General features: G+C 42.1%; 1 protein-coding gene across 1 annotated transcript; it reads left to right on the top strand.

Annotated features, from left to right (window-relative positions):
* Positions 1-1,640: 1,640 nt before the first annotated feature.
* TTLL12 (tubulin tyrosine ligase like 12) lies at positions 1,641-26,511 on the top strand. Its single transcript, XM_021535495.2, has 14 exons — positions 1,641-1,789; positions 8,030-8,205; positions 10,170-10,368; positions 11,508-11,667; positions 12,275-12,408; positions 14,934-15,010; positions 18,959-19,075; positions 19,205-19,399; positions 20,926-21,037; positions 21,882-22,033; positions 22,108-22,189; positions 22,580-22,648; positions 24,143-24,281; positions 26,017-26,511. Exons 1-14 carry the CDS (start codon positions 1,670-1,672, stop codon positions 26,166-26,168), a joined length of 1,884 nt encoding a protein of 627 aa, XP_021391170.2. The 5' UTR covers positions 1,641-1,669; the 3' UTR covers positions 26,169-26,511.
* Positions 26,512-27,810: the final 1,299 nt, after the last annotated feature.

Here is a 27,810-nt window from a genome sequence, read left to right as displayed (position 1 = left end):
TCACTGTGGCACTACTGAACAAAGACATGAAGACACCCTAAACTTTTCCTCCTTGGTCTGTTTAAGGAAAAAAGATTGATTTTTTTTAAGATAAGAAATAAATTTAACTACATAACATGACAAAGACAGAAGTGAGAGAAGGGTGGCCTTTTTCAGTAAGCAAGGTCCCCAGGAGAACTACTAGTAAGTGGTCAAATCTGCACATTTTACAATACTAGGGCAAGATAACACCACAGCCATCCTCTTTTCCCAAACCACAATATTAGCAAAAAATATGCTCAAAATCAGGGTAGCAGGATGGGAACATAGTCAGGGAACACTGGAAATCCAACTATTTTTTTGATCTTCTGCTGCTTAATCAGGGAGGTCTCCTTAGAGACATCCTAGTGGAGTCTTTATGCTGAGAAAATGTGGGAACACTGCACATGGTGAGGCAGACACAGTCTCAGGCAAAGAGGAGAATTTGCCTGCATTTACTATTCAGATATCCAGCCTGAAGATTTGAGTTAGATCCTCAGATGCTGAGTGCTGATATATAGCTACAGCACGTAGGCACCATTTATAATCTTTTTCTACTCTCTCTCTGCCCAGCCAACCTATTGTAGCCCTTTAGTTTATAGACCTTCCTCCTGAATAATTCTGTGATTATGTGGAGAAAGGAATTGTTGCTGCTCTGTAGTTACAGAGGACACCAGTCCAGCAACACTAGACAGGGCAGAGAGCAGTGGTGTTTCTTCAACATGGCACATTCTCCACTGACCATAGTATGTGAAAGTGAAGCTTTCTTGAGCAGCCACTAGATCCAATTTCTTGGACTTTGCTATTTCCAGAGCTGTAGGACGCCCCTCCCAGCACAGTGCTGTGCTGCCAGCCCAAGCAGCGCTGAAGATGAAACCTTGATTTGAGGATGGGCTGGCAGGAGAAGGAATTTCCCCGGTCTGCAGAGCAGACAATCTGCAGAAGGAGCGATGTGAGCGCTCCCAGCAGCAGCAGTGGGCACAGCAAAGCCCTGATCTGTGCTGGGAGCAGTGTCAGACACTGGCTTCGCTCTTGGAGCTTTATTACCATACCTGAGGCAAGACCAAAGCTACCAGTAATGTTTCAAAAGCCTCAGGTTAAGCTGGTTTAGGCTATTGCCCACAAAATCTTGGAAGGAAGAGACTTTCTCAGAAATCTCTTCTAGGCCATCCAAGGAAAGAACTGGAAAGCCAGCAAGCACTCTGCTGCAGACGCTTACAAAAAAAACACACTCCCTCTTGTACTGACAGATATTCAAGACATGCCTACATGTTAAAACTCCCTTGTCAGCGTTCAGAATAACAAAGCTTTATTTCAATAAATGATTGACAGTGTGTTTTTTTTCTGAGAGAGCAATTCCTACTGCTGTGGCCAGCAATCCGTGCCTGCCATGCCTCACACCCCACCCGTAACGCGCTTCAGGGGAAGAGTCCCTAAACCACCGGGAAAATAAACAACATCTTGTGGCCAGCGCTGCACCACGATCGCCGTGAATTTCATAACGCTCAAGGCCAGGAGAAGAACAAAAGCAGAAGCAGCATCTGCTCAGCACACTGGAGCCTCCCCAGGCACAGCCCCAAATGGCCCGGCCCGGGGCCCGCCCCGAGCGCCGCTGCCGCCCCGGCCCCGCCCGCCGCGTTCCGGCGCGGCCATGGCGGGAGAGGGCGAGCAGGAGCTGGCGGCCTTCGTGGCCCTGCACGGGGCCGCGCTCCGCGCATCGCGGGTGCCCACGCAGTACTGGGAGAGCCTGAGCCGCAAACTGCGCGGAGAGGTGGGTGAGCGGCGCTGGGGCGGCTCCGCACGGCGAGCGGTGTGAGGGCGGCCCCGGGATCCCCCGGGCGGTGTGAGGGCAGCCCCGGGATCCCGAGGGCAGCCCCGGGATCCCCCGGGCGGTGTGAGGGCAGCCCCGGGATCCCCCGGGCGGTGTGAGGGCGGCCCCGGGATCCCGAGGGCAGCCCCGGGATCCCCCGAGCGGTGTGAGGGCGGCCCCGGGATCCCCCGAGCGGTGTGAGGGCAGCCCCGCACCCCCGGGTGAAGGAGGAAGGAGAGTCGCGGTGTCGCTCATCAGGGGACAGTGGGAAAGGCACGGTGCGGGTTGAGTTAGCGGGACTGCAGCTGTAAAAGGCGTCAGGTGTATTGTGCATGCCTGGTTACGTCTTTTTGTTGTCGGCCTGAAGTTTGGAAGCTTTTGGGAATCGTGGTAGCTGGAGATACAGTATTGGAGAGAGGTGGGGAATCTAAAAAAATCACTGCACTCTGCCAGATACTAAGAAAAAAATTAACTCTGTCTCAGGCAAATGCAGGACAGTGTCCTCAACCCTTCAGCTTTTTATGCCAGAGAGAAATCAGAACGGTAGTAGTGTTAGACTCAGGATGTTGTCCTGTCTTAATCCATTACGGTTTGGATTGGCTTTTGCCTGATTTCGAATTTTTTTCCAGTTGACTTGCACACAGACCTGCCCTGCGGTCGGTCCCTTACAGCTGTGCAGAGCTCAGCCAGCTCCTCTCATGTGTGCATGAGTTGCCTGGCTGGGGCAGTTTTCTTCAGGTGAAGGTGAATGTGGAATCACAGGCACACTGCAGGTGGAGTATCCCTTTTCACCTTTGTAGCAGCCATCTGCTTGCTTCCTGGAGCTTTGTGATGAGAAGGGGAAGAGAAACAAAGACAAGAAGAGGAGTGATTTTAAACAGATTGTAAAGACATGGGTTGTATTTAGAATTTTTTTTTTCGGTTTGCACATCTGCAGCCCAGCCTCAGTGATGAGGAAAGCTGTCTTTGATTTGTGGGAGTAAAGGAACTGAGGCAGGAAAGAGATGTAACCCCAAAACCTTTCATCTGGAGAGTTGAGGGAGTCTGGGGGAGTCGACTTGGAGAAGAAAATATGAATGAGGTGAACTTCTAGTCCTGGGGAGGGAGAGAGATTTGTTAAGGGGGGAAAGCAATTAGTGGTGGTTGGCTGGAAGGCAGGATAAGCAGTGCAGAAATGGGTGAGAAGTTTGAACAGGTAGTATAGGATGGTAGGGAGGGGGAGGGAACTGCAGTTTAACACCGTGTACAGGTAAAGTTAATTTCTAATTACCTGAGTGCTACTTTTCCCCATCTCAACTTCAAAGTAGGGATAGGAGAAAAGGATTGCAAGTCATTATATGAGTGTTTATAGTCAGGAAGGGTCTGAATACGTTCATACTGCTTTCAATCTGTTGTGTTAATAACAGGAATATGTGTTTATTACAGAGAAGATTACACAAAATCTATATTTTCTCAAGCATATGCCCAGTCACAAACTCCTTGTGGAATTACACCTTCCTCAGTAAGCATTCATGCAAGGGACTTGGAGCAGGAATATCTGCTGTTCTGCTTAGGTAGGGGGTTATGAGAAGGGATGTCCTGGAAAAGAATGGAACAGAAGGCAGTATAAAGCTGCCAAGGAAACCCAGAGTTTCGACCTGTTGTGTTTCCACATGCCAGTATGAAGCTGGAGGTAGCAAACTGAATCTGTGCTGTGACCTGATGCAGACTGGAGATTTGTGACCTGTGGCTGAAATCCTTGCTTGTTACCAGTTTGGCAGGGAGGGTGTGACACTGAGAAAGTAAGACAATAGAGTGAGGAGAGATCCGTGCTGCTGATGTCTTTAAGGAGGCTGGGATGAGGAAAGGCAGAAGGAAGAAAGCGCGTGTCCTGAGGCAGCAGACTGCTCCTGCTGCTTCATTTTACTTGCAGTAGTGGCTGAGCAGGCTCTTCTGTACTGAATGTCCCACTGTGTGTGGAAAAAGGGACTTAATTATTTCAGAGGGCTTTGGAAGATAAAGAAAGCTGCTGAGAGTGCTTGTCTCTACTGCAGCAGCTTCTGGGTTTTGTCCAGAACAAGGGCAAAAGGATATTGAGATGATTAAATTGTCCAGGAAAAGTTAGTGTGGGGAGTGCTGTGGACTGGGATAACCTCTTGAGGAGGTAGAGACAGTGCTGCAGGACCATGGAGAATGGCTGGAGGAGCAGCAGTAAACAAAGAAAAGGAGGTGAGGGGAAGGGGTGAAATGGTTTTGGGAATTTAGGTAATGAAGTATAACTCAGGGGGCAAAAACCCTGGGCAACGTAGAGCGTAGGATGAGTTTCCTTGTTACATGTGTTAAATGGGAGGAATTTTTCATTTGTCTTAACCTGCTCCAAAGACAAAAACTTTCAAGCATAGAACTTGAAAAATTTGCATGTGTAATACAGGTAAAAATATCTCTTGCATCAATACCTCTAGAACCCAGCCCAAGCAGCTGTTTTCCAACACTGTCAAAGGTATTTCAACATGCAGAGTGAATGCACCCTCCCTCCACTGTGTACACCAAAGCCTGTGAGAAGTGGAGGGTTTGGTTTTTTTTTTTTTTTTAATTTACCTTGGGATCTGCTGGAGCAGGTTTCCCTCTGAGAGCATTATGTAATTGGATTGCTCATTCAAAACATGGTATGACTGCTAGATTGGTAAACCTGCCTTTATTTATTCATTTTGCATTTAGCATTAATTCAGCGTCTGTTGGGAAGGAATTCTTTTTGTGTTTCTGGCAGAAACTTGAAAAATAAAATATATACATGTGTAGTCATTCACTATAAGTGCTAAAATTCTATTTCTAATGTAGTGGTTGTTTTTTATGCTATTGAATAAATTGTGTGTAGTATGTTTATAAGCCTGAAAAATACAGTGCCTGCATCTAATTTTATTCATAATCTTTTCTTTCTCTATTCCAGCCATACACTAAGTTATTTTGCAGGCTTCTCTGTATTGCAGGAAGATTTTTGTAGCCCTCAGGTGTTGCTGGCAAAAGACTGCTTAGAGTTTCATCCCAGTTAGAAGTGGAGGTTCTTAATTAATTACTAGAAGGAATGGAGCACGATGGTACTGCTGGACTTTATTTTCCAGAGCAGTGGAGGGCAGTTGCACAGAGGTTACCTGTGGCTTTCAAAGCAGCTTGCAGTGTGCCTTAAAAGAATTTGCTGGAGATGCCTGTGTGGTAATTTGCCTGCTTTGGTATCAAGTTCTCTGGTTTGTTGGGGTTGGTTAGGTTGGAACTGCACCTGAACATGAAGAGGGAGAGATTTTGCCCAAACATGTTTTGCTTGCAAGCAGTCGTGCCACTGGAATGTGTTTTGGTACCCTTTTGCTGTCTAGAGGTTATTGGTTGCTCTGGTGGAATACTTCATGTGGGCTCTGCCTGTTTTGCTTCAAGCCAGAGATTACTTTTCAGATGGGTGGTGTGATCTTATCCAGCTGGTTTTTGCTTAAGGAGCTTACTTAAGATTCCCTTAATGGAGCTGCTGTGTTAATAGGTTCAGTGTGACAGACTGGCTCAAAGGGAGGGAGGAAGAGAGGAGACACAAAACTACCTGTGTATCCACACTGACAACAAGGTGCTTCTGCCAAGCCCACCAGTGATCTGCTGAACTGCTGGCATTATCAACAAAACCCTCACAAAAAGCTACTGATTAAGGTGGTCTTGAGCCGGTGTGATTTGCTTTGGGTGAGGAATACACATAGTTCACTTTTCGAGGTTATAAATTCTCTAGGAGAAATTTTATTGCAACTGCTACAGCCTCATGGATCTGATAATGTGTCAGAGAAAAAGACCAAAACTTTTGGCTTTGGGCATTTGGAATCCCTTCATTTTTCAGTCTTGAGCTGATATTTAACACAAAAACTAAAATAAAATAAAAATGCAACAGCTTCCCCTTAGTGTTGTGGAGGAATTTGATATTCATTGTGGGTGTTGGGTAAACTGGTGGAGCCTGTAGTGAGGGAAGGCTGAAGCTGAGTCAGCCGCTGGCTCCCCTCCTATCTGTCTCTCACAAACTCCTTAAGACAAAAGCCAAGTGTGGCAAACACACACAGTGCCACACTGCAGCACATGTCAAGTGGCTCCCCTGAGTCACACTTACACTTTTTGTGTTTTTCTGATGACTCCCAGTCACTTCTCTGTCGCTTCTTTGCTGCCTAATGAGGTTGTTGAGGATGGCCCTTGAGCCAGGCAGGAGCATTGAAGTGTCTCTTCAGGGAAGAGTGGAACACTTTTCCCGGCTCGCTGCTTTGACTGGCTGCCATGGGCTGGGATTAGCATTTGTGCCCTGAACCATACCAGGGAGCTCACCCAGCTGGGAGCCAACCTGACAAAAATTAGTTGTGAGCGCAGGGAAGGGCTCTTCCTTTTGTTGGGACCTGCCTGCAGCTACATGAATTTCAAAAACTACAAATTTTCAAGACAACCATGCAGAGACTTAAAAAAACATTGGAGGCTACTATTAGAACGGCAGGAGGTTTTGATATTGCTTAGTACTGAGTAATGTTATCCTCTTCTAGCAACTGGAAAACTAGAAAAAGATTGGAACTTCTATTTTGATACCTGCTGAAGTGAAAGAAACTAAATTTCTGATTTTTTTTTTTTAATAGGTGTGGTTTTAATCTCTGGTAAATTTGTTTGCAGAGTAATTGTCTTTACCCTAAAAAAAAAATGCATATGTATGTATGTTAGCCAACATACTGTTAGCATCTCCCTAGCATTCAGCTAAGAAGCTGTGTGCTAATAACAGCTAATGGCTGTTAGCTATTGTTAGCATCTGGATGGCATCCCTGACCATGGCAGCAGGGATGGAACTGAGATGATCTTTTAAGGTCATCTAACCCCAGACATTCTATGATTTTTTTATCCACCATGGCTCCCTCTCCTTGGCTTCTGCCATCCCAGAGGAAAATTACCATCCCCTGTTCCTCAGAAGGGAATTTCAGATACTTCTCCACTTGGATCTGCTCTGTAAACTGTGGCTTAAGAGAAGTAGGTGTTCCCCTCCTGATTTCCTCCCTGTAGTGGTGGGCACTCCCTCTTTGAGCAGCTGTCTGCTTTTTCTAGGTGGCCTTTGCTCACAATTGTGGAGTTGATTTCTTCACCCTCCTGTTGAGACCCAGCAAATATAATTATCCTGTAGAAACACTTACTTGAACAAGTGAAAGCTTGTTGCTGCCACTGGCATTTTACAGCTAGAAGTTGTCAATGTATAGAAGTAATGATTTTAATAATGTGGCATTGCAGGTTTGGAGTGTTGAACCAGCCATCTCCAGAGCTCACACTTTAGACCTTTCTCCCTCCCTGCTACTTTTTAGTCAAATTAGATTGATGCAGAGGATTTGTCTGCCCATACCTGGTTTATTAGGTAGTGTCTGAGTGATTCTAGCAAAATAATCCTCTCTGAAAAATTTCAACAATCTTTTGAGGATTTGCCTATTTTTGTCTTCCTAAAAGCATATGTTCATTTTAAAATGATGAAAGTTGTCAGCAGGGTCTTGGTTCTGGCAGATATGCAAGCCCACTGTTTGGCAAGGGAGCCTTTTGTGGTGACTGCCCTCATTTCTGTATGTTCTAGATGAAGTTATTGCATCCAGAGTAGGCAAAAATGTAAATAAACCCCTTTCAGCATCTTAGTAGAGATAAGTGTATGAAACATAACTTTATATATATCAGTATAAGGAATCTCCCAATTTACCTGGGGGTGAGTGAACATTGGTAGTTCCTTTTATAGGGAAAGAAGAGAGATGGAAACAGGCTGAGATTTGTTAACTGGTTCAGAACTCAATTGGGAAAAGCTCTTTTTCTTCAGGGATCTAAATGTACTTTAGTATGGTGGTGGGGCCTGGGTAACGCTCAGTTTTGCAGGTCTTAAATTACTGATTTTAGCAAAGGTATTCTGTTTTCAGTCTCTAAAATTCTTAATGAGGTGTTAAACTGATAGACAGTCATTAGTAGACCTGTTTGTGCCAGAGAAACCAACAAAGCTTCCTATCAACATTAATTAAAGAAACTTCCCAAACAGCTCTTTTAAAATGTGAAAGAATAAATACTGTTGTTCATTCATCTCTTAAGTTAAAAATGCCATTTTTAATCAGATTGCAGGGAAGAAATGTCTGCAGGTTTTGCATTGTGCATATCAGGGCACTGCCTTATCCAGTTGCATGATATTTTGTACACTTTCCATCTCAGATATTTGATGCTGGTGACTACTTTGGAATAATGCAAGTAGAAGAGGTGGATGAGGAGGAAGAAGTTGATGAAGAAATGGAAGAACAATTTAAAAAGAAACCAAATCCTGGAAATGGACCTTGTTTCAAAGTTATTGTAACAAATGAGAATGGACTTCAAGCCTCCAATCCCAATAGGTGAGTTGTGATTTTGAGAATAGTGTTCAGTCTTTGAGTAGTGTGAAACACTAAAGTAATAGTCACAGTTTGCTCTGAGACTTGTTGGATTCTATTCAGAAATCCTCTTTCCCAACTCTTAAGACATAGCTGCATGTTTGAGGAAAGATGCATGCTATGAAGCACACTTTGCAAAGGGTACTGGAGTACAAATATCTTAATGTGGTTCCTTTTTAAATCGTGCAGGAAGATACTCAGGAATTGGTTTTAGTAAACTCAGGGAGAAAATAAGGAAAAGGCAACCTTGCAATGATTTTTGTAGAAATAAAGCAAACTTTGTGCCTGTGGGGGAAAAAAAACTAAAGAAATACTTGTGATCTTCACAAATCTCATGCCAAGAAGGTATTGACAGTGATATTCTGTGGGCTTACATTTCCTTCAGTTGGCTAAAGTGTAATTCAGGGGTGGTCCTGTGCGTGCATGTGGAATTTAATGTATCAAATTACTGTTCTATTGCTTACAAATCAGCTTATCAGACATGAATATAAGACTAGGAGGCTTCTATAAAGCCAGTATAAAGTTTTGTAAGAAATACTTTATATTATAGTACTGCTTTTTCTGTTCTCACTGGTTTCAAACATAGAACAGGGTATTTTCATACATTAATAAAAAGCAGTGAGATGAATTTAGATCTCCAGCAGAGATTACTTCAGTTGTGCTCAGTTCTGTAAAACTTCTTTGAGACCTTTCATACTTCTTATATCTTAGGTAAACATGCAAAACCTAAAAGTTTTAATTAGGCTTAATGAGTAAAACCAACAAAAAATCATAGGTTTGTGCCTTTACATCCCTGCCTTAACCTAAGTAATCACCTTTCTAAAGCTGAGAATACACTCAAATTACCGAGTTCAAAACCAGCTCCTGTGATAATCTTGGGCTTCCTTGCAGCATTCAGGTGTGTGAATATGGAGGCAGAACACCAACACACCTGTTTGCTAACATTTTGGAAGAGCTTGACCTTAACGTTCTCTGGAGCCTTTAATTTTAAAAGTAAGTGAGGTTTCATGTGTGTGTGGAATCTGGAATACAATAATTGTTCAACCATATTTGCCCTATGTGACAGCTGATATGTTTTTTGCTTTCTGAAATACAGGTGTTGTGGAGGGTTTTTTTTGTGGTTTGGAGATTCTGCTAGCAAGTAGAATTGGGATTTTTTTCAGTATTGTTTCAGTCAGATTAGATAACCAAATGTGAAGAACCCTTCTGTTTGAAAAACTGTGTTTCTTTCTAAAAGTCATGCAGCATAAGCAAGGGTTAAACTTGTCAAGGGAAGCTGTGCCAGATATGTGTGGTTTTATTTTGGGTTAGATTGTAATTGTTTTAAGCAATGCATTTTTTTCTAAAAACAATTTGGTGACAGACCCCACCACCACCCAAAAAAAAAGCAACCCAAAACAAATAGAAACGATCAAAATTTATTGCTCATTTTCTTTTAGCATATACAGGCTTCTGATGATCAGACTTCTCCACCTGGCTTTACAGGTGACAATGGATATCACCAACAGGTGGCTAACAAGGTCCTCAAGTAATTTTTCAAAACAGTGTCTTGTTTTCCTGGTTAAGGCAAGAATATCAGGTTGTTGCAGCAGAGTTAATAGTGATAAAAAGGGAAGGTATTTGTGTTCTTGGCTTTTAAAGGGAATAAGCTCACAGACTGAGTGCATGTTCTTTATCTGCTCCTCATTTTCATGAAAATGCTCACTAATGCACCATAAACTTTGTAGAGCAAAACCAGAGTGTAAATTACTGCTGGAAAGTCGCTGCTGCCCTGCAATGCCACGCTGTGTGCTCTGGGAGTGACTTTGTGAGTCATAGAGCAGATTAGCTATCACACCATCTCCAGGGAAATGCAGCTTTTGTTCAGAGCATGTGTCTGTGTGTGTGAGAGAGCCCTGGAGTGTAACAGCACCCAAACTCTGCTGCAGCGTGTTCCTCATCGACCACGCCTGGACGTACCGCGCGGAGCACGCGCGGCACCAGCTGCGCCAGGTGCCCGCCCTGCTGCACAGGATGGCCAACCTCATGGGCATCCCCTTCCACGGAGAGGTCCCGGACGAGGGCACCATCGAGCAGGTGCTGCAGGAGATGTGGAAGTACAACCAGACCTATCAGCTCTCTCAAGGGGTAAGACTCTACGGGATGCTAAAAATTTTGGGGTGGATGTGTTCCAGTACGCGAGTATTAACAAAGATCCTTACGGGCATTCCTTCCAATTGGAAGGAGAGCAGATGCTACTTTTAGGGTGTGTGGGTAAGACCACACCAGATTTGGTCACCCTGCCCTCTGTAGTCCTTCAGCACTGTACCAGCATGTCTTGAGCCTTCAAGCACCTTCAAGAGCACACTTGCCATTTTTGAGGGAATACAGCCCTTGGGATACAGGTGAAAACCCTATTGTAGGGTTTGCAGTGGAGGTTCAAGGTGTTTTTTGGGTCTTTTGAATTAAAGAGGAGAAAGGCAAATTCTTTGGCCTCAGCCCTATGCAGAATGGGCAGGGTTAGCCCTGAGCAGTGATCAGACTGCCCCTATTAGCTCAGGGTCTTGAGATTGTTCTCTGGACTGGTCATCTTTATTGTTTAAGCTCAAATTTAACTCACAGTAGAATCAGGTCAGAAAAATCCCTTAGAAGGGGACTCATTGCAACTTTTTCCTTAAATGAAAGGGAAACCTGAACAGTATCTCTGTGTCTTTCTATCGTATCCCTTTCTTTCTCGATTTGTCATTAATAACTTGTGAGTGAAATGGAATTACCTGTTTGACCGCTTGAAAAGTGATTTTCCAGAAGACAATTCAACGTGTATTTGAACTTGTCTTCTGTTCACTTTTCTGGGAAATATCTCAAGTCTAGTCTCTCTGCTCCATTTGTGCATCCAGTAGTGCTATCAAGCAATTTAAAGTTTTTCTCATTCAGAATTTTTTCGTGACGAGTGTCGCAGGAAGGGGCACTTTGATGCTGCAGCCTCAACACTTGCAGCCAGCTGGTGTTGCAGGTGGCAGTGTTGCGTTCCTTCACTCCTAAACTTCAAACGCTTTTTAGCTGATTGATTCTGAGAGAAACTGAAGGAAAATTAATCCTACCAAGCAGCCTTCTGCTGGTTTGGTTCAGGGAAAGCAGGTCTGGTAGGCAATAGCAGTAGCATAAGAAAGAGGAGGCTGAAGCAGGAATCTGAGAAGTGGTGTAGGGGTTCTGCCAGTGCCTCTGTCTCATGGAGCTTTTCCTGCAGTCCATGTGTGCAAGATGTCTCCCTCTGTTTGTTCATACAGACTGCAGAAGAGAAGGTTCCTGTCTGGTACATAATGGATGAATTTGGATCACGCATTCAGCATTCAGACCAGCCAAGTTTTGCAGCAGCACCTCTATTCTACATGCCTCAGGAAATTGCTTACACTGTTCTCTGGCCTTTAAGAGACCTTGAAACTGGTGGTAAGTGTGTCTGAGGAGCTGGGGTTTTCTTTAATGCTTTCAATAGAAAAGTTCTATTGCAAGCATTAAAGATCTTGGCCAGTTCTTACAAAATCATTGAGCATTTCACAGCAGAACAAATGTTTCAAGACCAAAGTGGCTGCATCCTTGTAACACTCTCAAATATAAAAGTTCTCTCTGTCTGGTATTTCTATATTTTAGGGTAGAGACGTTTTACCAGTCCAGAAATGTTGCTATTGTTTTATTGACAGAGAATTCAAATCATGCATTACTACGTTAGTGAAACTGCAGATTTAGTCATCTGAGGGGTTTAAATAAAATATCTTAAATGTGTTTGTAACTTTGAGTCACAAAGGCTCTGACAACTGGAAAACACCAGGCCAGTGATTGATTCCTGTAATCTTAATAAGGGGCCGCCCTATGCCTCCATCATGTGGAGAAAATAAACATCCTAAATAATAGTCCTTTTATCATGTTTCTTTAATGATCTCTAATTTTTCATTTAAATAACAAAAGTTGTGCCGGTGTTGACTATAGAGCTGTAATTTGAAGATTTTCAGTGGGAAATGAAAGGCAGTTCCTAAAGGTTCTTCTGGTTTTGCTGCAGATGAGGTCACTCGTGATTACACTTACGGGGAGATGGATCGCCTGATCAGGAAGTGTGTTTTGTTACCTTGGGTGCCTACTGAAATGTTGGATGTCAGCTGTTCTACTCCAGAGCCACCAGATGAGCATTACCAGGTATGATTTTAACAAGTTAATTCCATATCTCTTTTAGGAAGAAGCAGTGTCTAGAAAAGCATTGCAAGAATTCCGATTTTGCTTCCTTTTAAAGACTGATTCAGAGAACAGCCATTAAAAAAAAAAACAAAAAAAAACAATTCAAAGCACAGTGAGACAAGAAATGTCTTACACTTATATATAGTATCTAAGTGTTTAAATACTGGAGCAACATAAATGAGTTTTAATATTTTATTGCTGTATTGCATAGTTTTTTTTTGTAAGCACACTACAAGGTACTACATATAAGGCATTCATCTTCCAGGTAGATATTTGATACATTGCCTAATAGGATTATTGTTTGAATTTGTTATTGTAGCATTGCTGTTCAGTCTTGAATTACAGAAAGATTGGTTTTATTATTTTAAGAAATGTTGCATTTTTCGGACTGGATACTGGGATATGTTGTGGTTTAGAAGCATTAAATATTGGAGCAGAGACATTTTTAATTTGATGGCATTCTTATAAAGTACTCATTCAGTTTGTTTCCTTTTTAATAAAAGTTTGAGATATTTTAAGGATGTGAAATGAATGTTTGGAATCTCCTTTTCATGAGCAATGTCTACATGAGATTCAACTCCTAGAAAAGTGAGGAAACTGATACCATAAGGATGTTGTACTGGCTACTAATAGCATTCAAAATAAAATACAGCTTCTAAAGATGAATCTATACCCCAACTCTCTTTTTGTTTCTTTATGGTGGATGAGAGGCAGAAAATGCTCTATCCAGCTTGTTAGTGACAATATCTAGCCAGAAGTGAAGTTAACCAGCTTCTGATAAATGAAGTTGTACACTCATAATAGCTACGCTGTCCTGTAACCTAAGGCACAGATTGGTTGGTTGGGATTTTGGATTTTTGGAAGAGCTGTGCTTTTCATTAACAGAGGAACAGGAATGCACCCAGAGTTTCTTCTCTTGACAAAGGTGCCTTGGTCTCAGACAAGGCAAATTTTTTGCATGTTATAATTCTGTTTTGATATGATCAGGTCAAGTTAAAGAACTGTGTGTGGCAAATGAATCCAGTGTCCTCCTTTACCACTCTACCTTAAAAATATCTATTCAAGGTAGCTTTTTGTTTTAACTTTCTCTGCCCCTCAGCTGTTGAGGAGAGATGAGAGCTCTGCTGATGCTAGAGCCAACCAACAGAACTTGCATCTACTGCTAGATATTCTAGAGTAAGAGAAAGTCTCAGTTGGTGACAGAACAGTGAAGAGTAGCTCAGGGCATGCCATATCCCTAGACACCAAAGGTGACACAGCTAGAAAGAGAGATACCATGTTGCTGACAGTTCTCATTATATGTAAAATATGAGAGAGTTGTCACAGCAACGTTCTGGCTTAACTTTTTGATACCTGTTTTTTATTCTGTTGGCTAATTCTGGTTTCCAACACAGACCACAAAGGCTGTAACTTGGATGATACTGTGGGTGATGATGGGACAATGACAAGTGTCAGGGGAGGCAGCTTCTAATGAAATGTCTGGGATGGAGGAAGTATCTCATGGGACTAGGGAAATTTCAACAGCTCCCTGGATATGAGCTGCTAAAAGCATAGCAAGAAATGCATCCTCTGGTACTGTTCTGAGAATTGTAATCTTCTCACCTTAAAAATACAGGCTCCTTTCTTTTTCTTGGGTGACTGCAAGAACTAGTTTGTATTTGTCCTGCCCAATCTGTTTTAGAAGTTGTTGTCTAAGATCTTTGATTACTATTGTGGTTTTGTTTATCTTTCCGCTTATGTAGGATTTTTTTGCTATACCAGCCTTAAAGGTAAAGAGGTGCATCTGTGGCTGGACAGAGACCTCACTGCAACTTGTGACAGTCTGGATCAGCTGGAATTCAATGAGCTGTTGCACAGCAGCAGCTGCATTTCTTTCTCAAGCTGCACTTCTCCTGTCCCAGAGTTTCTGGGAGCTGCTTCCTTTTGCAGGGCGTCAGCAGGGATGCAGAAGTGTATTTCCTTTTATCAGTCAGAGGGGGGCTGTACAGGATGGAGAGAGACTTTGCAGGCATGGTTACTGCTGAAGACTGCAGAAAACATTTTGCTCATTTTCACAGGAGTAGAATTGGCTTCCAACCTCCTACAATTTTTAGTTACCTGTAACAAAGCATCACAGCTAAATGGTCAGTCTTCCATTTTGTTGGAAATACAGCAACTTTGTCTTCCATTGTCTGTGGCTGGCTGTCATTTTAGTTCTTTGGGTTTTTTTCATGTTTAGGAGACAAGAATTTCTCAGGGTCATTCAGCAGTGTTGATGTGCCCTGGTCTTGAAGCCTTATTTCTTACTCCTTTTTACTGTTAGGATTTCCTTCTGCCTCTGCTCTTGTACTGATTTTCTTTTTGTTTTTCTGAACAGCATAGTTTCTGAACACAACATAATGCAATTGTCAAAATGTAACATTGCTGAAATTCACTTGTACCAAAGAGAATGGATGGACTCTTCCATTCTGCCTAGAATTAACTTTTTGTGTTTTTCTGTTTTCTAGGCAATTTTAGCAGAAAACAAGGAAAAACTTCCAGTAGCGATAAATCCACCAGTTTATGCCAAAGACAAAGTTTTCAAGTACGTATCCACAAAGAAAGTGTTTTCTTACCAGGATTATGTGCAGTAACTGCAGTGTGTTCAGGCTGAGCAGCCTTTTCCATCTTTGAACAATAGAGGCAAGTTAAAGGTGGGTTTATATGGAGCCACTTGCCTAAGATTCTGACTTGCTAGTTGCTCCTGTTGGATTTATTCTTCAGAGTGAATGACTTGTCACATAATTTCTAAAAAATAAATTTTGTTTGTTTTTTTGTTTTGTTTTTTTTTCTAGTAAGTGCCACCTTCTGAGTGAAAGAAAAGTTGCATCATGTTTTAACATGTGTTAAACTTAGTGTTGTTTTCACTAAGTATGATTTCAGGTGTAGAAGAGACACTTAATATAGCATGTATGTCCTTAGGGGTTGCTCTGTGCTGTGTGAATATAACAGACTATTCCCCTTGTTCAGATGGCACTACCAAACAGGAATCCTACCAAAAACCTGGGATGTTTTAAATTGGACATGTGTTTGCTACAAAAATGGACTGTATGCTGAGAAACCATTTCAGAGGAAAGCTGGAAGAATACTGGAAAGATAAGGAACTTTTTTTGAGCAAAAACAGTGGCTGTGCATGGCCAGGCTGCCTTGTTACTGGTTTTATTCCAGAAAAACAAGCCACTGCTTAGCATGTGCTGTGAGTTGCACTCTGGGGTGTTTGTAGTCTGACACTGGGATCACAGTTCTTGCTTGAAACAGTTTGCTTAAATGGTAAAATTCCACTTAAATGTATTTCGTAGGTGTATTCACACACCAGCTTCTTGTGTTGATTTGTTACTCCCTAGATGAACTTTACTTGAGAAGAACTACTGAAAATTAAAGTCACTTCTTGTGGTGAGGCATTTGTTACCTTGCCCAGTGGTAGTCCGCGTTCCATTTGTAGTTGAAATCTCTGGTTATATGACTGTGAGGATAAGCAAAAGCTGATGTTTTTCATCTGATGTACTCAGATACAGGAGTCAAAGGCAGATGCATTCTGATAGAGGGAGAAAGCAATACTGAGGATGTTGGGAAACACTGATATATTTTTCACTGCTTACCTCTTTAGTTTGTATCTTACATTTCAAATGAATGGCATTCACATTAGGCAAGGACGGAGGAGAAAACACATCAAATTCTTCCTGCTCTTCTGAGGAATTTAATCCATACCCAATCAGTGTACTCCTAAGGGTTTCCCTCTCTTTTCTTTTATCCTGTTCATATCTGGACAGAAGGCTGTAAGGTCTTTCTCATGCTCTGAATTTTGTGTACTAATGTTCCTCCACAGGTAGAGCAGCACCTCAGAGTCCAGATGACTGAGTGGGAGCTGCAGCCTTCTGATGCTCTTGGCCTCCTTTAGAGGTTTTAGGGCTGACACCCTGGGCACACAGATGGGAACACTTGGAGCTGGGTAGATGAGTGTAGCCTGTTAATAATGTTTGTGTTCTCCTTCGTGGATTGCTGATGTTTTAGGAGATTCAGAAGAAATTCAAGTTGCAAGGTTTAGAACTTTGAACAAATTCTTAGTCATCTTGTATCCAAGCAGAGCTGAGACAGAGAGTGGAAGATTAAATAAATGTTTAACCTGAACCCTGAAAAGCAGGGGAGTGAATACAAGTAGCTTGATACAGCAAAATGATAGGTTTAATTAGGTCTTGTAGCATAGTGACTGCTGCCCTAGGGAGATTGTTCTATCCAGCTGGGCTGATTGCTGAATGGAAAAAAAGAATCAAAGAGCTGAATACTTCAAAGATGGATTTATCAGGGAAAGTCTCTCCAGTTTGTGTTGGGCTTGATCACCTCTGTTTCTTTTGATCTTCTCTTTCATGTTTCTCTTCAGCTACATCAGTTACTGTTTTAAAATGTCCAAAGAGCTGTTCTGAGGCAGCTCTGTTTTGGTTGGTCTTGTCAGCTCTGTGCTGTGGCAGTTGATTCTCATAACTGCTTCTTAGCTTTAAGTATTTCAAGTTTAAAGTTAAGTAACAGCTAAACATATTTATCTTACTTGTATAATTTCCCTGAATGTCATCTTTAATCCTAGACTTCATAGCATCCCTACCAGGACTTCAGTGAGACAAGGGGAAAAAAAAACATCATTTGGGAGGTATGGTTAGTTGGCTTCATTAGTTCAGTGTGTCTCTGATACTGGACTGAAAGATCCAGAATGGGACTTGGTCCATTCCTCACCCGTCTGTATCTTTTTGTGGTATTATCAGTGTATTACTTTAGAACAAATGAAATGGCCTTATTTCCTCTCAAATCTTAACCTCCCTCATCCTCCTGCAATGATGTTCCTGCACTTGAAGCTAGATTGAGCTCTCCTATTTCTTTTGTGCTGCATTTTAAGCAGATCTTCAAATACATAATCCTGAGTGCTCTGGCACTGTGCCTTTGCAGGATGGTGACTTGTAGGATGTGTTTGTAAGGAACAAATTTGGGATTTTCTGAACAACTTCAATTTTAGTAGTTCTTGTGCTGCATGTGTTCTTTCTTGCCTGTTTGTGTGGAGATTTTGGATGCTTCAGGACTTTGTTACAGCATTGTATAATTAGCCTTTTATCTTTGGGTCACCAGTTTGATCTCCTTTTGCTCCAGAAAGGACTAACAGTTGCTCCAAACCTGTGGATGTTAGGGAAAGCTTGTGGGTTTGGCAGCACTTGTAGTGTATCCAATACATCAGATTTGGTATTACACTTTCCCCTTGTATGCAGACTTACCAGGAGAAGCCAAGAAGCTACAAATTGCAGGAAGAAATGCTAGTGGGACTCTGTGGAAATACTCATTTTATTCTGTTGCAACAGTGAGGAAGGACTGGTGGCTTCTTTCAACAGGCTGATTCCCTTCATCCACAGTGAAGTCATCTCAGTTACAGGCTTCAGCATAAATGGAATAACTATTGTAATATCTCACATGTGGGGCTATGCAAAGCACCTTACATACTTTACTTTTTAAAGAATTTATTTCCCCCTGTGACTGGGCTATTTCTGCAGTTCATCGTTTTAGAGAAATGTCTCACAGGGGAATATATTTTCCAGTGGAGGAGGAGAGGAACTTTCTACAACTGATAAGAATAGATCTGGAGAGGAGGAAGAATACAGTAGTTTCCCATGGAAAAAATTAGTGGTTTTTTTTCTGTTTAAATGTTCCCATGAGTATGATATAAAAACCAGTCTTGCTTTTTGAGTTAACATGCTGCATTCTGAATTAAGTGGCCTCACTTTTAGCTAGATAGTCATAAAAATAACCGTTATTTCTATCTGCTTATTTTAGTATCCAAGTCACTGGTTTTATTTGAAGGGGAAATTTCCTAAGATACACAACAACTTACCTCGTTCTTGGTTACATTCTGAAATGTCTGTCAGGTTTGGGTTAGGGTTTTGTGTGATTTTAAATGGGGTTGAGAGGGAATTTGTATCAAGCCTCAAAGTTGTGTGTATTCCCAGCATATACCTAACATACCTACTTTCATATGTTTGGGTTATTTACAGTTTTGGACAAACAAAAATCATCCTCTGAAGCTACAGAATTAAGCTGACAGGATTTCCTGTGACTTTCTTTCATGTAGTTGACAGCAGGTTGGTTTTTAGAGCTCTTTCAGGAGTGAAGGTATTCACAAGGCCACTCTCACTTCTGGGTATTTCATGTAGAGCAGTGAACTCATGTTACTGCTTCTCTGTCAGGGGTTTAGTTGTCATCTTCTGAACTGTTATTTTATGAAGCTGTCAAACTAAACCTTTGAGATTTCTATCTCAAAATAGATAATTTTTAGGTAATCTCTCACAATTTTTTAATCTATCCCACTTCAATTTAAGTTGTTTTTGTGGATCAAGAAGAAATTGTCACAGAAAGTGTATACTGGAAAAACATAAAAGTTTTTTTTCTATTCAAGCATTAGTTGATCAGTTTCAGGAACTAAACTGACATTTTTCTTCTTTCATGTGCTTCTTTCTTCCAGGGTTTTCACAGACATTCAGCAAGTCCTCAACAACCTGACACATCCCCGTTTTGTATTCACAGACGACGAGGGAGAAGCAGACATCCTCTACAATTTCTCACACTTCAAAGATTATAGGTTAACTAATTATAGGATTCATTATTCCCCTGATAATACTTCCTTTTAAATTTCTTTGCTATAAAAACTTGTGTTCCCAGAGGCCTCCCCCAACCTTCCCCCTTCAGCAAGCAGTTGTTTGCTTTGTAGGAAGCTGAGTGAGGAGAGGCCTGCAGTGATGGTGAACCAGTTTCCCTGTGAGAACCTCCTGACTGTCAAAGACTGCCTGGCATCCATTGCTAGAAGGGCTGGAGGACCAGATGGGCCCAGGTGGTTGCCTCGGACTTTTAACCTGCAGACAGAATTGCCTCAGTTCATCAGCTGCTTCCAGCAACGTGACAGAAGGTGACTTGTGTTTCCTCTTCCTTAGGTTTTGTCCTGTCTTGATCTCACTTTCCTCAAAGACCAGGTGCCCACATTTTGGTCTTGGCAGCTGTTGCACCATCATGAATTAGCTCTTTCTGCATTTATATTCAAGTGAATTTTACCTGAAAAGTGGGGGGCTTTTTAGGTTTTTTTTAGGTTAGAATAGTTAAGCAATGCAGTTTGAAACCCAGAAACTTTGCTGTGATTTGAATGTATAGTTGAAGTCCCTGGCACTTTTCCTAGTCAGGATCTTGCCTCTTGTATTTTACAGATATATAAAGCCTCAAAATGTGTTTGCAACAAGTGTGGGTTTTTTTTTTTTTCCCAGAGGACAGTAGCAGTTGTTCTTGCACTTAAGCCAGAGTGGAAAATGTTTAAAGTACTTGGGTTCTGTAAGGTTATGAAAGTAAAGTTTAGTTTTAGTGTTAGACTGAAGCAGTTGTGGAACTTTAGGGTTTTAAATCCACACTTCTACTGCATCTACCTTGAAGTGGGTGGAAACTACAATTTGTCTTCTTGTAAGTGAGAAAGAGCATTAGCTACTGCTTTTCTGTCTAGCATGGAGTATTCTGGCTGAAAGGTGCTGCTTTGGTGACACTTCTTATGGTGACACCTGCCAGGTGTTTCATTTGGCCATTATTTGCTATACATCCTCTCTTATGGACTGGCATTGACCAGGAGAGAGCACACCTGCCACGTGTCCACAGTTTGTGGTGGTTTAATTCCTTTTCAATATCAAGGACTGACAGTGCATGAAGTGTGTATATAGGGAATGGGAATGAGGCGATAGGAATTTTCAAACAAACAGAAGTTAAATGCTATCTTCAGCTCACTTTATGATGCTTTAATAGGTTGGGGAAAGGACATCAAGCATCACCCGGTCCTAACTTGGAAAGATAGATGGAAAGACCAGCATATTGCTGGATTTTTTCAAGAATATCTCAAAGAATTTTGCCCCTGGAGGTGTCTGGGTAATAGAAGATGAGACAATGATGGTGTGTTTTTATTTTCCTGTAGTGTGAACTGCTGAGACACTGTGTGGTTTCTTCCCAAAGAGATGAGTTCTGGCATCAGTTCATGTGAATGAAGTGTCAGTAGGGAACCAATTTAGAAAATTACACACTACCCTATCAAAATGTTCTCAGACTCCTGACAGAACAGTTCCACACTGTGACTTATGCATATTCATGGTGATGCTGTCCTGTTGATGGGTTATTTTCCCCTTTTGATGGAGTCAGATGCAGTAGAAGGAGATAAACACTGAGACCGAGTTATACCCTAACTGACAAAAAAGAAAAAAATGTTAAAGGTACGAATCTTTTCTCTCCCTTATTCCTAAGGCCTACTCCTTCCAGCTTTCAGCAAAAGTCTTAATTATTGCGCTGTTGCCCACAGCTTTATAAAGTATTTTGTTCAGGAGAAGACATGGATCAAGCCAAGTGGATGTTCAACCAGATGAATGAGGTGGAAACTTACAGGTATTGCTCTCTCTCTTTCTCTCCCAGAGGAGAAGATAATCACTGGATATGCAAACCGTGGAACCTGGCCAGAAGCCTGGATACCCACATCACCAACAACCTGAACAGTATCATCAGGCACAGGGAAAGCAGCCCAAAGGTGAGAGGGAATAGCTTTGAATGGGATTTAAAAAGCAGAACTGAAAAAATGGCTTTGTAGAAGGAGGTCTGAAAATACAAAGGAAATTTATTCTTTAAAATTCATATGCTGGCCATAAGCATACAGTTCAGAACAGATTCAGCTGAAAGTTGGTAAACTCCAGTTGTTGCAGTGATAAACTCATAGCCTGATGTTGTCTCATGTAAAGAATAAAACTTGCCCTGACAATAAGGGATACTCCAGAGTGGTGCTGCTGTAAATCCAGTCCTCGTGCTGCCAGGCAAACACATGGACATTAGTTAGCATTGCTCATCGCTTTGGGAACATTATTGCTTCTGTCCCCTGGCTGGTTGTTACTGCTCTACTCAGTGTCACAAAGTACCACCTTTGCCAGAAAGAGACAAATCATGGAGCTTTTTACAGGGAGCCTGGCACACCTACTTGTACCTCAGTGTGTCCCTGCCACATCCACCTGTACCTCAGTGTCCCTGCCACATCCACCTGTATCTCAGTGTTGTGAGCACTGGAGCTCGCTTCAGCGCCATTTTTTGCTGGCGTGTGGACTGCATGTGTTTTCTGGGGTACAGAAATGCACACAGAATTACTTCACAATTGTTGCAAAACAAGGTCACCAGAGTTAGAAATCTGTGACTTTTAAAAATGAGAGCATCCTGGCCTCCATGTTTCCACACCCCGTAGTCAGAGCGTGACAAAAAGCAACGCTGTCCGTTTGTGCGCCTTTGTGAGGAAAAGCTGCAGTGCAGGCAGGGCTGCCCTAAGCCAGCGAGGTGCAGTGACACTTGCAGTTCACCCGAGCTGTCCCACGTGCTGTGCTGTGCTGCAGGTGGTGTGCAAATACATCGAGGAGCCGGTGCTGTTTGAGCGCGAGGATGTGGGGCCGGTGAAGTTCGACGTGCGCTACGTGGTGCTGCTGCGCTCCGCGCGGCCCCTGCGGCTCTACAGCTACGACGTCTTCTGGCTGCGCTTCTCCAACAGGTGCTCCCCTCCCCGCGCAGGCTGCACCTGCTGCAGCTGCATCCCTTAAACTGAGCACTTGTGCTGTTCCCTAGGGCGTTCTCGCTTGATGACTTGGATGACTATGAGAAGCATTTCACCGTCATGAATTACGCTCCTGGTGTGACATTGAAGCAGGTGAGCCAGCAGCCCAAAAGACTCTCTTCGCCTTTCTGTTGGTAGAAAATCTTCTGGTGCCTGCTCTGTGGCTGTTAGCAAATAGTCTGTTCCACATCCACTTCAACAGTGTGTTCAAAGTCCCTGAAATACTAAGCAAATATTTTTCTAGACTCTTTCCCCCACTCATCTGTGGTTATGTAAGGTAATACAAACCTACATTCTGAATAGAACCCACAATGACAGCTTGTCATTGTCAAAGCTTTAGTGTGGTCTTTTACAACAAGAAATCCTGGAACAAGGAAGGTATTCAAGAACTGTCTTAATTCCCCAATTCTCTGCTTGCATTTATCTGAAATACAAATATATTTCATGTTCCTTTCTCTTGTCATTCCCGACCAAAACTTTTAGGTGCACTGTGAAGACTTTATTCCTCTGTTTGAAAAACAATATCCTGAATATCCTTGGACAACAGTACAAGTAAGTCAGCAACTCATCTTTCTCATGTAAATGTTCATTTTCTGTTTGGGTTTTTTTTACTCAGCAGACCAGCTTTTCCAAAAGTCTTGGGTTGTTAGGATTTTTTTCCTTAGAAGGCATGTTTCATGTGTATCAAAAAGGAGATCATATGTTAACCTTTACTTCAGAACTTTGTGTAATCTGCCCTCAAATATTTGATTGTTAAAGGACTGTATTTTATAATTTGAGAATTTTACTTCATGATCACACTATGATAATTGTTTATGTTGGACTTAGCAATACAGCCAGTCCTGACTACTCTCAAGTGCAGCTTCCTGCTGCTGCCCCAGGTTCTCTGTGTTAGGAGCCTTGCCAGAGCCCTGTCCCTGCTCCTTGCACAGATGACTTTTCACAAGAACACAGATGGCTCTCTCGTACCAGTGCATCTTTTGACTATAAAAAAGAAGCTGCAAATACTACAGTTCCATAAAACATGCAGGAAAGTAGATGAGGGCTTGCTTTCTCATTGATTTTATTTTTTCCTGTGATTCATGCTTGAAAGAAAAAGCTGAATGTGAAGAGCCGGTTCAGAAACATGCACAAAACTGAATTCTTTCATTCTTCCATATTTATTAGGAGCTGGAAGAAACAGAGTGAATGATAGCTGAGCCCTTATATGTGCATAATCATTCAAAAGTGCATAAATTATCCAACTGTGACTTGATTTCCTAAATTAACTCACATTTGTTTTAATTGCACCCTTGTATCCAATTAATCATACTCGGAATATGACAGGGTTTAAAATAGTCTGAAAGAGGCTACAAGGGGTGAAAAGAGAGATGTCAAAATACATCCTGTAGGTTACCCAAAGTGTAGAGAAAATAGAGGGAATGGTTCACTGCAGTATAAATTGAGTGCTAAAACTCACATCCATGTGTTCTTCCTGGTTTATTTCACTTCCAGATTGGATATCTGACTGTTTTTCAAAATACCTATGTAATACATTCTTAGGATTTCCATTTACCCTCCACCCTTCTTAGGGGTATAAATGGATAGAAGATTTTTCATTGCAGAACAGAACAAAACAAAGCAAGAATACAAGTGAATAGGCAGGAAAAAAAGCCAGAACTTCACAAATGTACTGCTGGTCTTCACAGAACTCTCCTAGGTTTGTTTTTTTTTCCCTTCCACTATACATAAGCACAGTACTTAGCATAATGCCTGAGGAGGGGGTTAATTCTAATGTTAAATGCAGTATTTTTAGGATTTCCATAGTATTCATTGGCTCCCCAGAAAAGTCCACGGGTATTGCCAGGTGCTAAGTTCTTTCTCTATGTTGGCATTAGGTGTAAATGCACATTTGGAAGCCAGTGCTGTGCAGATTTTCATCTGTTGTGTAGTGCAATTGATACAAACCCTTTAAAACACTGTGTGAATGAAGTGATTAGAAACACGTGTGCTGCTTTTATGGGACCTCACTGCTCATTCAGAATTCACTGCTTTTTCTGTTATTAGGCAAGTATTTTTAAGGCATTTGCTGAATTGTTCCAAGTCGCTACATCTAAACCTGCCCCTCTTGGCATCTGTGATTATCCATCTTCAAGAGCAATATATGCCATTGATTTGATGCTTAAGTGGGACACCAGCAGAGATGGTGAGAAGCTCTTTGTTTGAATGTTGAATTGCTTATGTTTGTGGACCTTTTCAGAAGTCTGTTCTCTGTGCCTCCCACTGACACCTGAAGTTGCAAATCTGTGGGGATGGCATCTGCCGTGATGCTTAACAGGAGTGATGGGGCAACTGCTGGGCTGCATCCTTGTTTCCTTGTTGTTCTCTGTTTGGAGAAAAACAGCAAAACAGAGGGGTGGGGAGATCCAAAATAATCCAATCAAACAACCAAAAACCCCAAACAAATGTCTGAAATACCCAACTCTCTATGAAAACCTTGGAGACATCTAATTGTCTGTGGCTTCCAGGCTTGGAGCAGTGTTCAGTGCACAGTGACTTACTATGGCAGGGAAGAGACCACATTCACCATTTAATGCTATTGATATCTCCAGGGCTGTCATTCAGCTGTTACCAAGTCTGCAAGAACATGCGAGTGAAGCTGCTTCATGCTAGTGCCACAGCATGGCTGCCTCCCTGAAGCCTTTCTTCCAGGCAGCTGTGGAGGATTGGTAGCAAAGTCTGCCAGACAGACTGAATAATCTCACTAGGAGGCTCAGAAATATTCTGTAAATGTGCCTGACCCAGACAGGGTGTTTCTTGTAGAGGTAAAAAAGTAGCAGAGGCACCAACACAAAGGGAACTGCCAGGGAGCATTGAAGAGAGCTGAGCATGTGGTGCTGGGTTGTCTAGGACACAGAAGTTGATTGCCTGTGCCCAGGCTTGCCTGCAGAGCAATTCGATGTTGTGTGTGGGGTGAGTGCCCCATGGCCACTGCTGCAGGGTCTGATTCTGTGAAGATTGAGTTCCTTTCATGGAGGGAAATGATTGAGAAACAGGAGGTATAAAATGGGGTCTTTGCTGTTTAGATGAGGTGGAGCAAGGGATTGAACATGGTTGCTACATCCACACTGGATCCTCTTTCACCTGTCCCAGAGGTGTCCTGAGTGGGATAAGCAAAGCAGCTCACAAACATTACTAGATTGAGGAAAACTGCTGTAAAAGAGCCAACCTCGGGTTACATGGCTGGCTGAACATGAGCTGCACAGGTCCCTGGCCTTTTGAAGTGGCAATGCTGTAAAGCTGTGGGCAGCCTGTGGATAAAGAGATTTGTTGCTCCTATGCAAAGCACAGTAGGATTTACTTATTTATCAGAAGATTGTTCCCTCACTTAACAACCTCAACACCAGGTGTGAAAAAATATTTTGGTTTTCTTTGCACAGAATGCATTTGATTCAGAACTAATGAAGTTTTAAGAGAAAATTTTATTTCCTGACTTCCTTTACAAGTGGTATGAAGTGGTAGATGGGAGCGGGTGAAGTTAAAGGAATAGGACTGCTAAATACTTAGGAGGTTTAAAAAAGAAAGGTTTGTACTGAAATGTGAAAGGAGAAGCAGAGTTTTCTTGAAGATGATAGAGACTGACAGGCAAAACAGCTGATTCAGGGAGATCATATTGAATGATTGCAAATTCTCATTCCAGAGGAGGCATTGAATTAGCACAGTGGTTGCAGACTCTGTTGGATAATGATGGTAGAACATACTTCTGTCCCTCCAATAAAAGCCAGCCCACTGAAAAAAACCACCCTATTGGCTTGATAATTTGGGTCACAAAAGATGTTTTTCCCAATAATTTTCTATAATTTCTGGATTAAAGACAAGTAGTGATTTGGGATCTCTGTAGAGCTTGTATTAAGCAGCAATGTTTGTGTTTGCCATGACAGGAAAAAGAATTATGCAGCCTCAGATCTTGGAGGTGAATTTTAATCCTGACTGTGACAGAGCCTGCAAATACCATCCTACCTTTTTTAATGATGTCTTCAGCACCCTTTTTCTGGATGAAACAGACAACTGCCATGTGACACGCATTGTCTAACCACAGGAGATGTGACTCCATCAATTTCCTTCTCAGATATGCTTAACAGCAGGATTTCTATTTCGGTTCTATGAGCTGCTGATGCAACTTTTCCTGTACTGATCACCAGGGCGAAAGATTGTATCAGAAGAAAATGCCATATACTGTATTGATAATTCCTTTGCATTGTCCTTGTCTTGCTTTTGTTCTTTCTGTAAAACGTTGTTGTGTGTTGACAAAGTGTCTTGTTTATTGAATATTGGAGACCTGAGTAGGACTTGTTTTTCAGGTAGCCTGACTGCTTGCTTGCTGGGAAACATTGCACAAGTTCCTTGTGTCAACATTAAAACTATAATTTACTGAATCATGTTGGGGTTTGTATGTCCCTTTCTTATCTACCCCTCCTATTTATTCAAAGATCTAAAACGTTCTGGTGGGTGGGAAATAATGTAAGAGGATATTTCAGTGCAATGAATTATGGGGTTAATAGGACTAAAGATTTAATGGATCTTCCCATTTTCCTTATTTAAAAAGAGAAAAACCAACCCCACAGCATTTAGGAAGCTTGTACTGCTGGCTATCATTCTTAGCCTGCCCCTTAAAGAAACCAAATTTTTGAGGATGTGAGCAGGATGCAATGTCTGGAGCAGCACAGGAATGCAGAAGCCTAAAGGAATGAAAGGAGTTTTGAAAAAACTGCTAGAGCCCAAGTCTTTGGACTTTGAAGTTTAGGGCCTAAGAGGTATTTGGCAGTGGGTGCCCATTTGAAATGAATCATTCCTAATCTTTCCTCAAACCAGCATCACTTGGCTGAAATTTAGCTATTTTATGTGCCAGCTGCAGAAAATTCTGCTGCCTGCCATGACATATATATATTGTATGGGTAGTAATTATTTAAGCTAGTTTGCAGCAATTAGGATGTGCTTGAAAGTACAGTTATAAAATTGTGTAAGCGTTCTAAAGCTTGCTTCCAGCTTTGCAAAGATGTAGCACATTGTTCCTCATGATCTGGAACAAAAAGGAATATTTGAGGCTATTTCAGGCTGGTCTACAGGAACCTGCTTTGTTCCACTGACTGGAGCACAGATTAGAGAAATGAACTTGGGAAAATCCAGTTGTTGTGGAGGTGAGGCAGAAGGGAGAGCGGGGTTGTACAGCCAAAAGTGATGGTCACACTATGCTGGCCTGCTCAGGGGAACCTGAACTGGTTTGGGCTCCTTACTTAAATTTTATTAAAAAAATACTGTGACTGGGTTCTCACAGTTTCTTACAGGTGCTCTGAATTGCCTGGTTTGTCTTGGCCATTGCAAAGGTGAGGAGAGATGAAGGGGCTGTCCTTGAGGCTGTAGCATCCTGCTGCCTTCAGTGTTTTTCCGCTCAAAACAATTTAAAATACCAGCAAGGGACAAGGTTATTAAGTTTACATGTAGTTTAATGCATTTAGCTGAATGCATCTACAGTTCTTCACAAATTGTTAAAAAGAGCTTGTCTTACATGTTTCCCGAGTACAATGGCCAGAAGACAAATATCTGGTAGCTGTAGTGGGACACATAGCACAAAAGCCTAGTGGTAAATATGAAAGATTCGGGCCACAATCATCCCTGTCACTGTTAGGAACACCTTTCTGGAAACTGTGTTAGTGTGTAGTTGGATTTCTTCCTCT

Source organism: Lonchura striata, chromosome 5 (genome assembly GCF_046129695.1).
Source record: "Lonchura striata isolate bLonStr1 chromosome 5, bLonStr1.mat, whole genome shotgun sequence".
Taxonomy (NCBI): Eukaryota; Metazoa; Chordata; class Aves; order Passeriformes; family Estrildidae; genus Lonchura; species Lonchura striata.
Note: the sequence above shows the minus strand (reverse complement) of the source record. Positions and strands in the feature narration are given on the sequence as shown.

Coding starts and splice junctions, on each gene's coding strand:
- TTLL12 (XM_021535495.2), top strand. CDS start 1,670: ATGGCGGGAGAGGGCGAGCAGGAGCTGGCGGCCTTCGTGGCCCTGCAC. Junction 12,409..14,933: donor CACCAGATGAGCATTACCAG/GTATGATTTTAA, acceptor TCTGTTTTCTAG/GCAATTTTAGCAGAAAACAA. Junction 24,282..26,016: donor GTGGGACACCAGCAGAGATG/GTGAGAAGCTCT, acceptor TTGCCATGACAG/GAAAAAGAATTATGCAGCCT.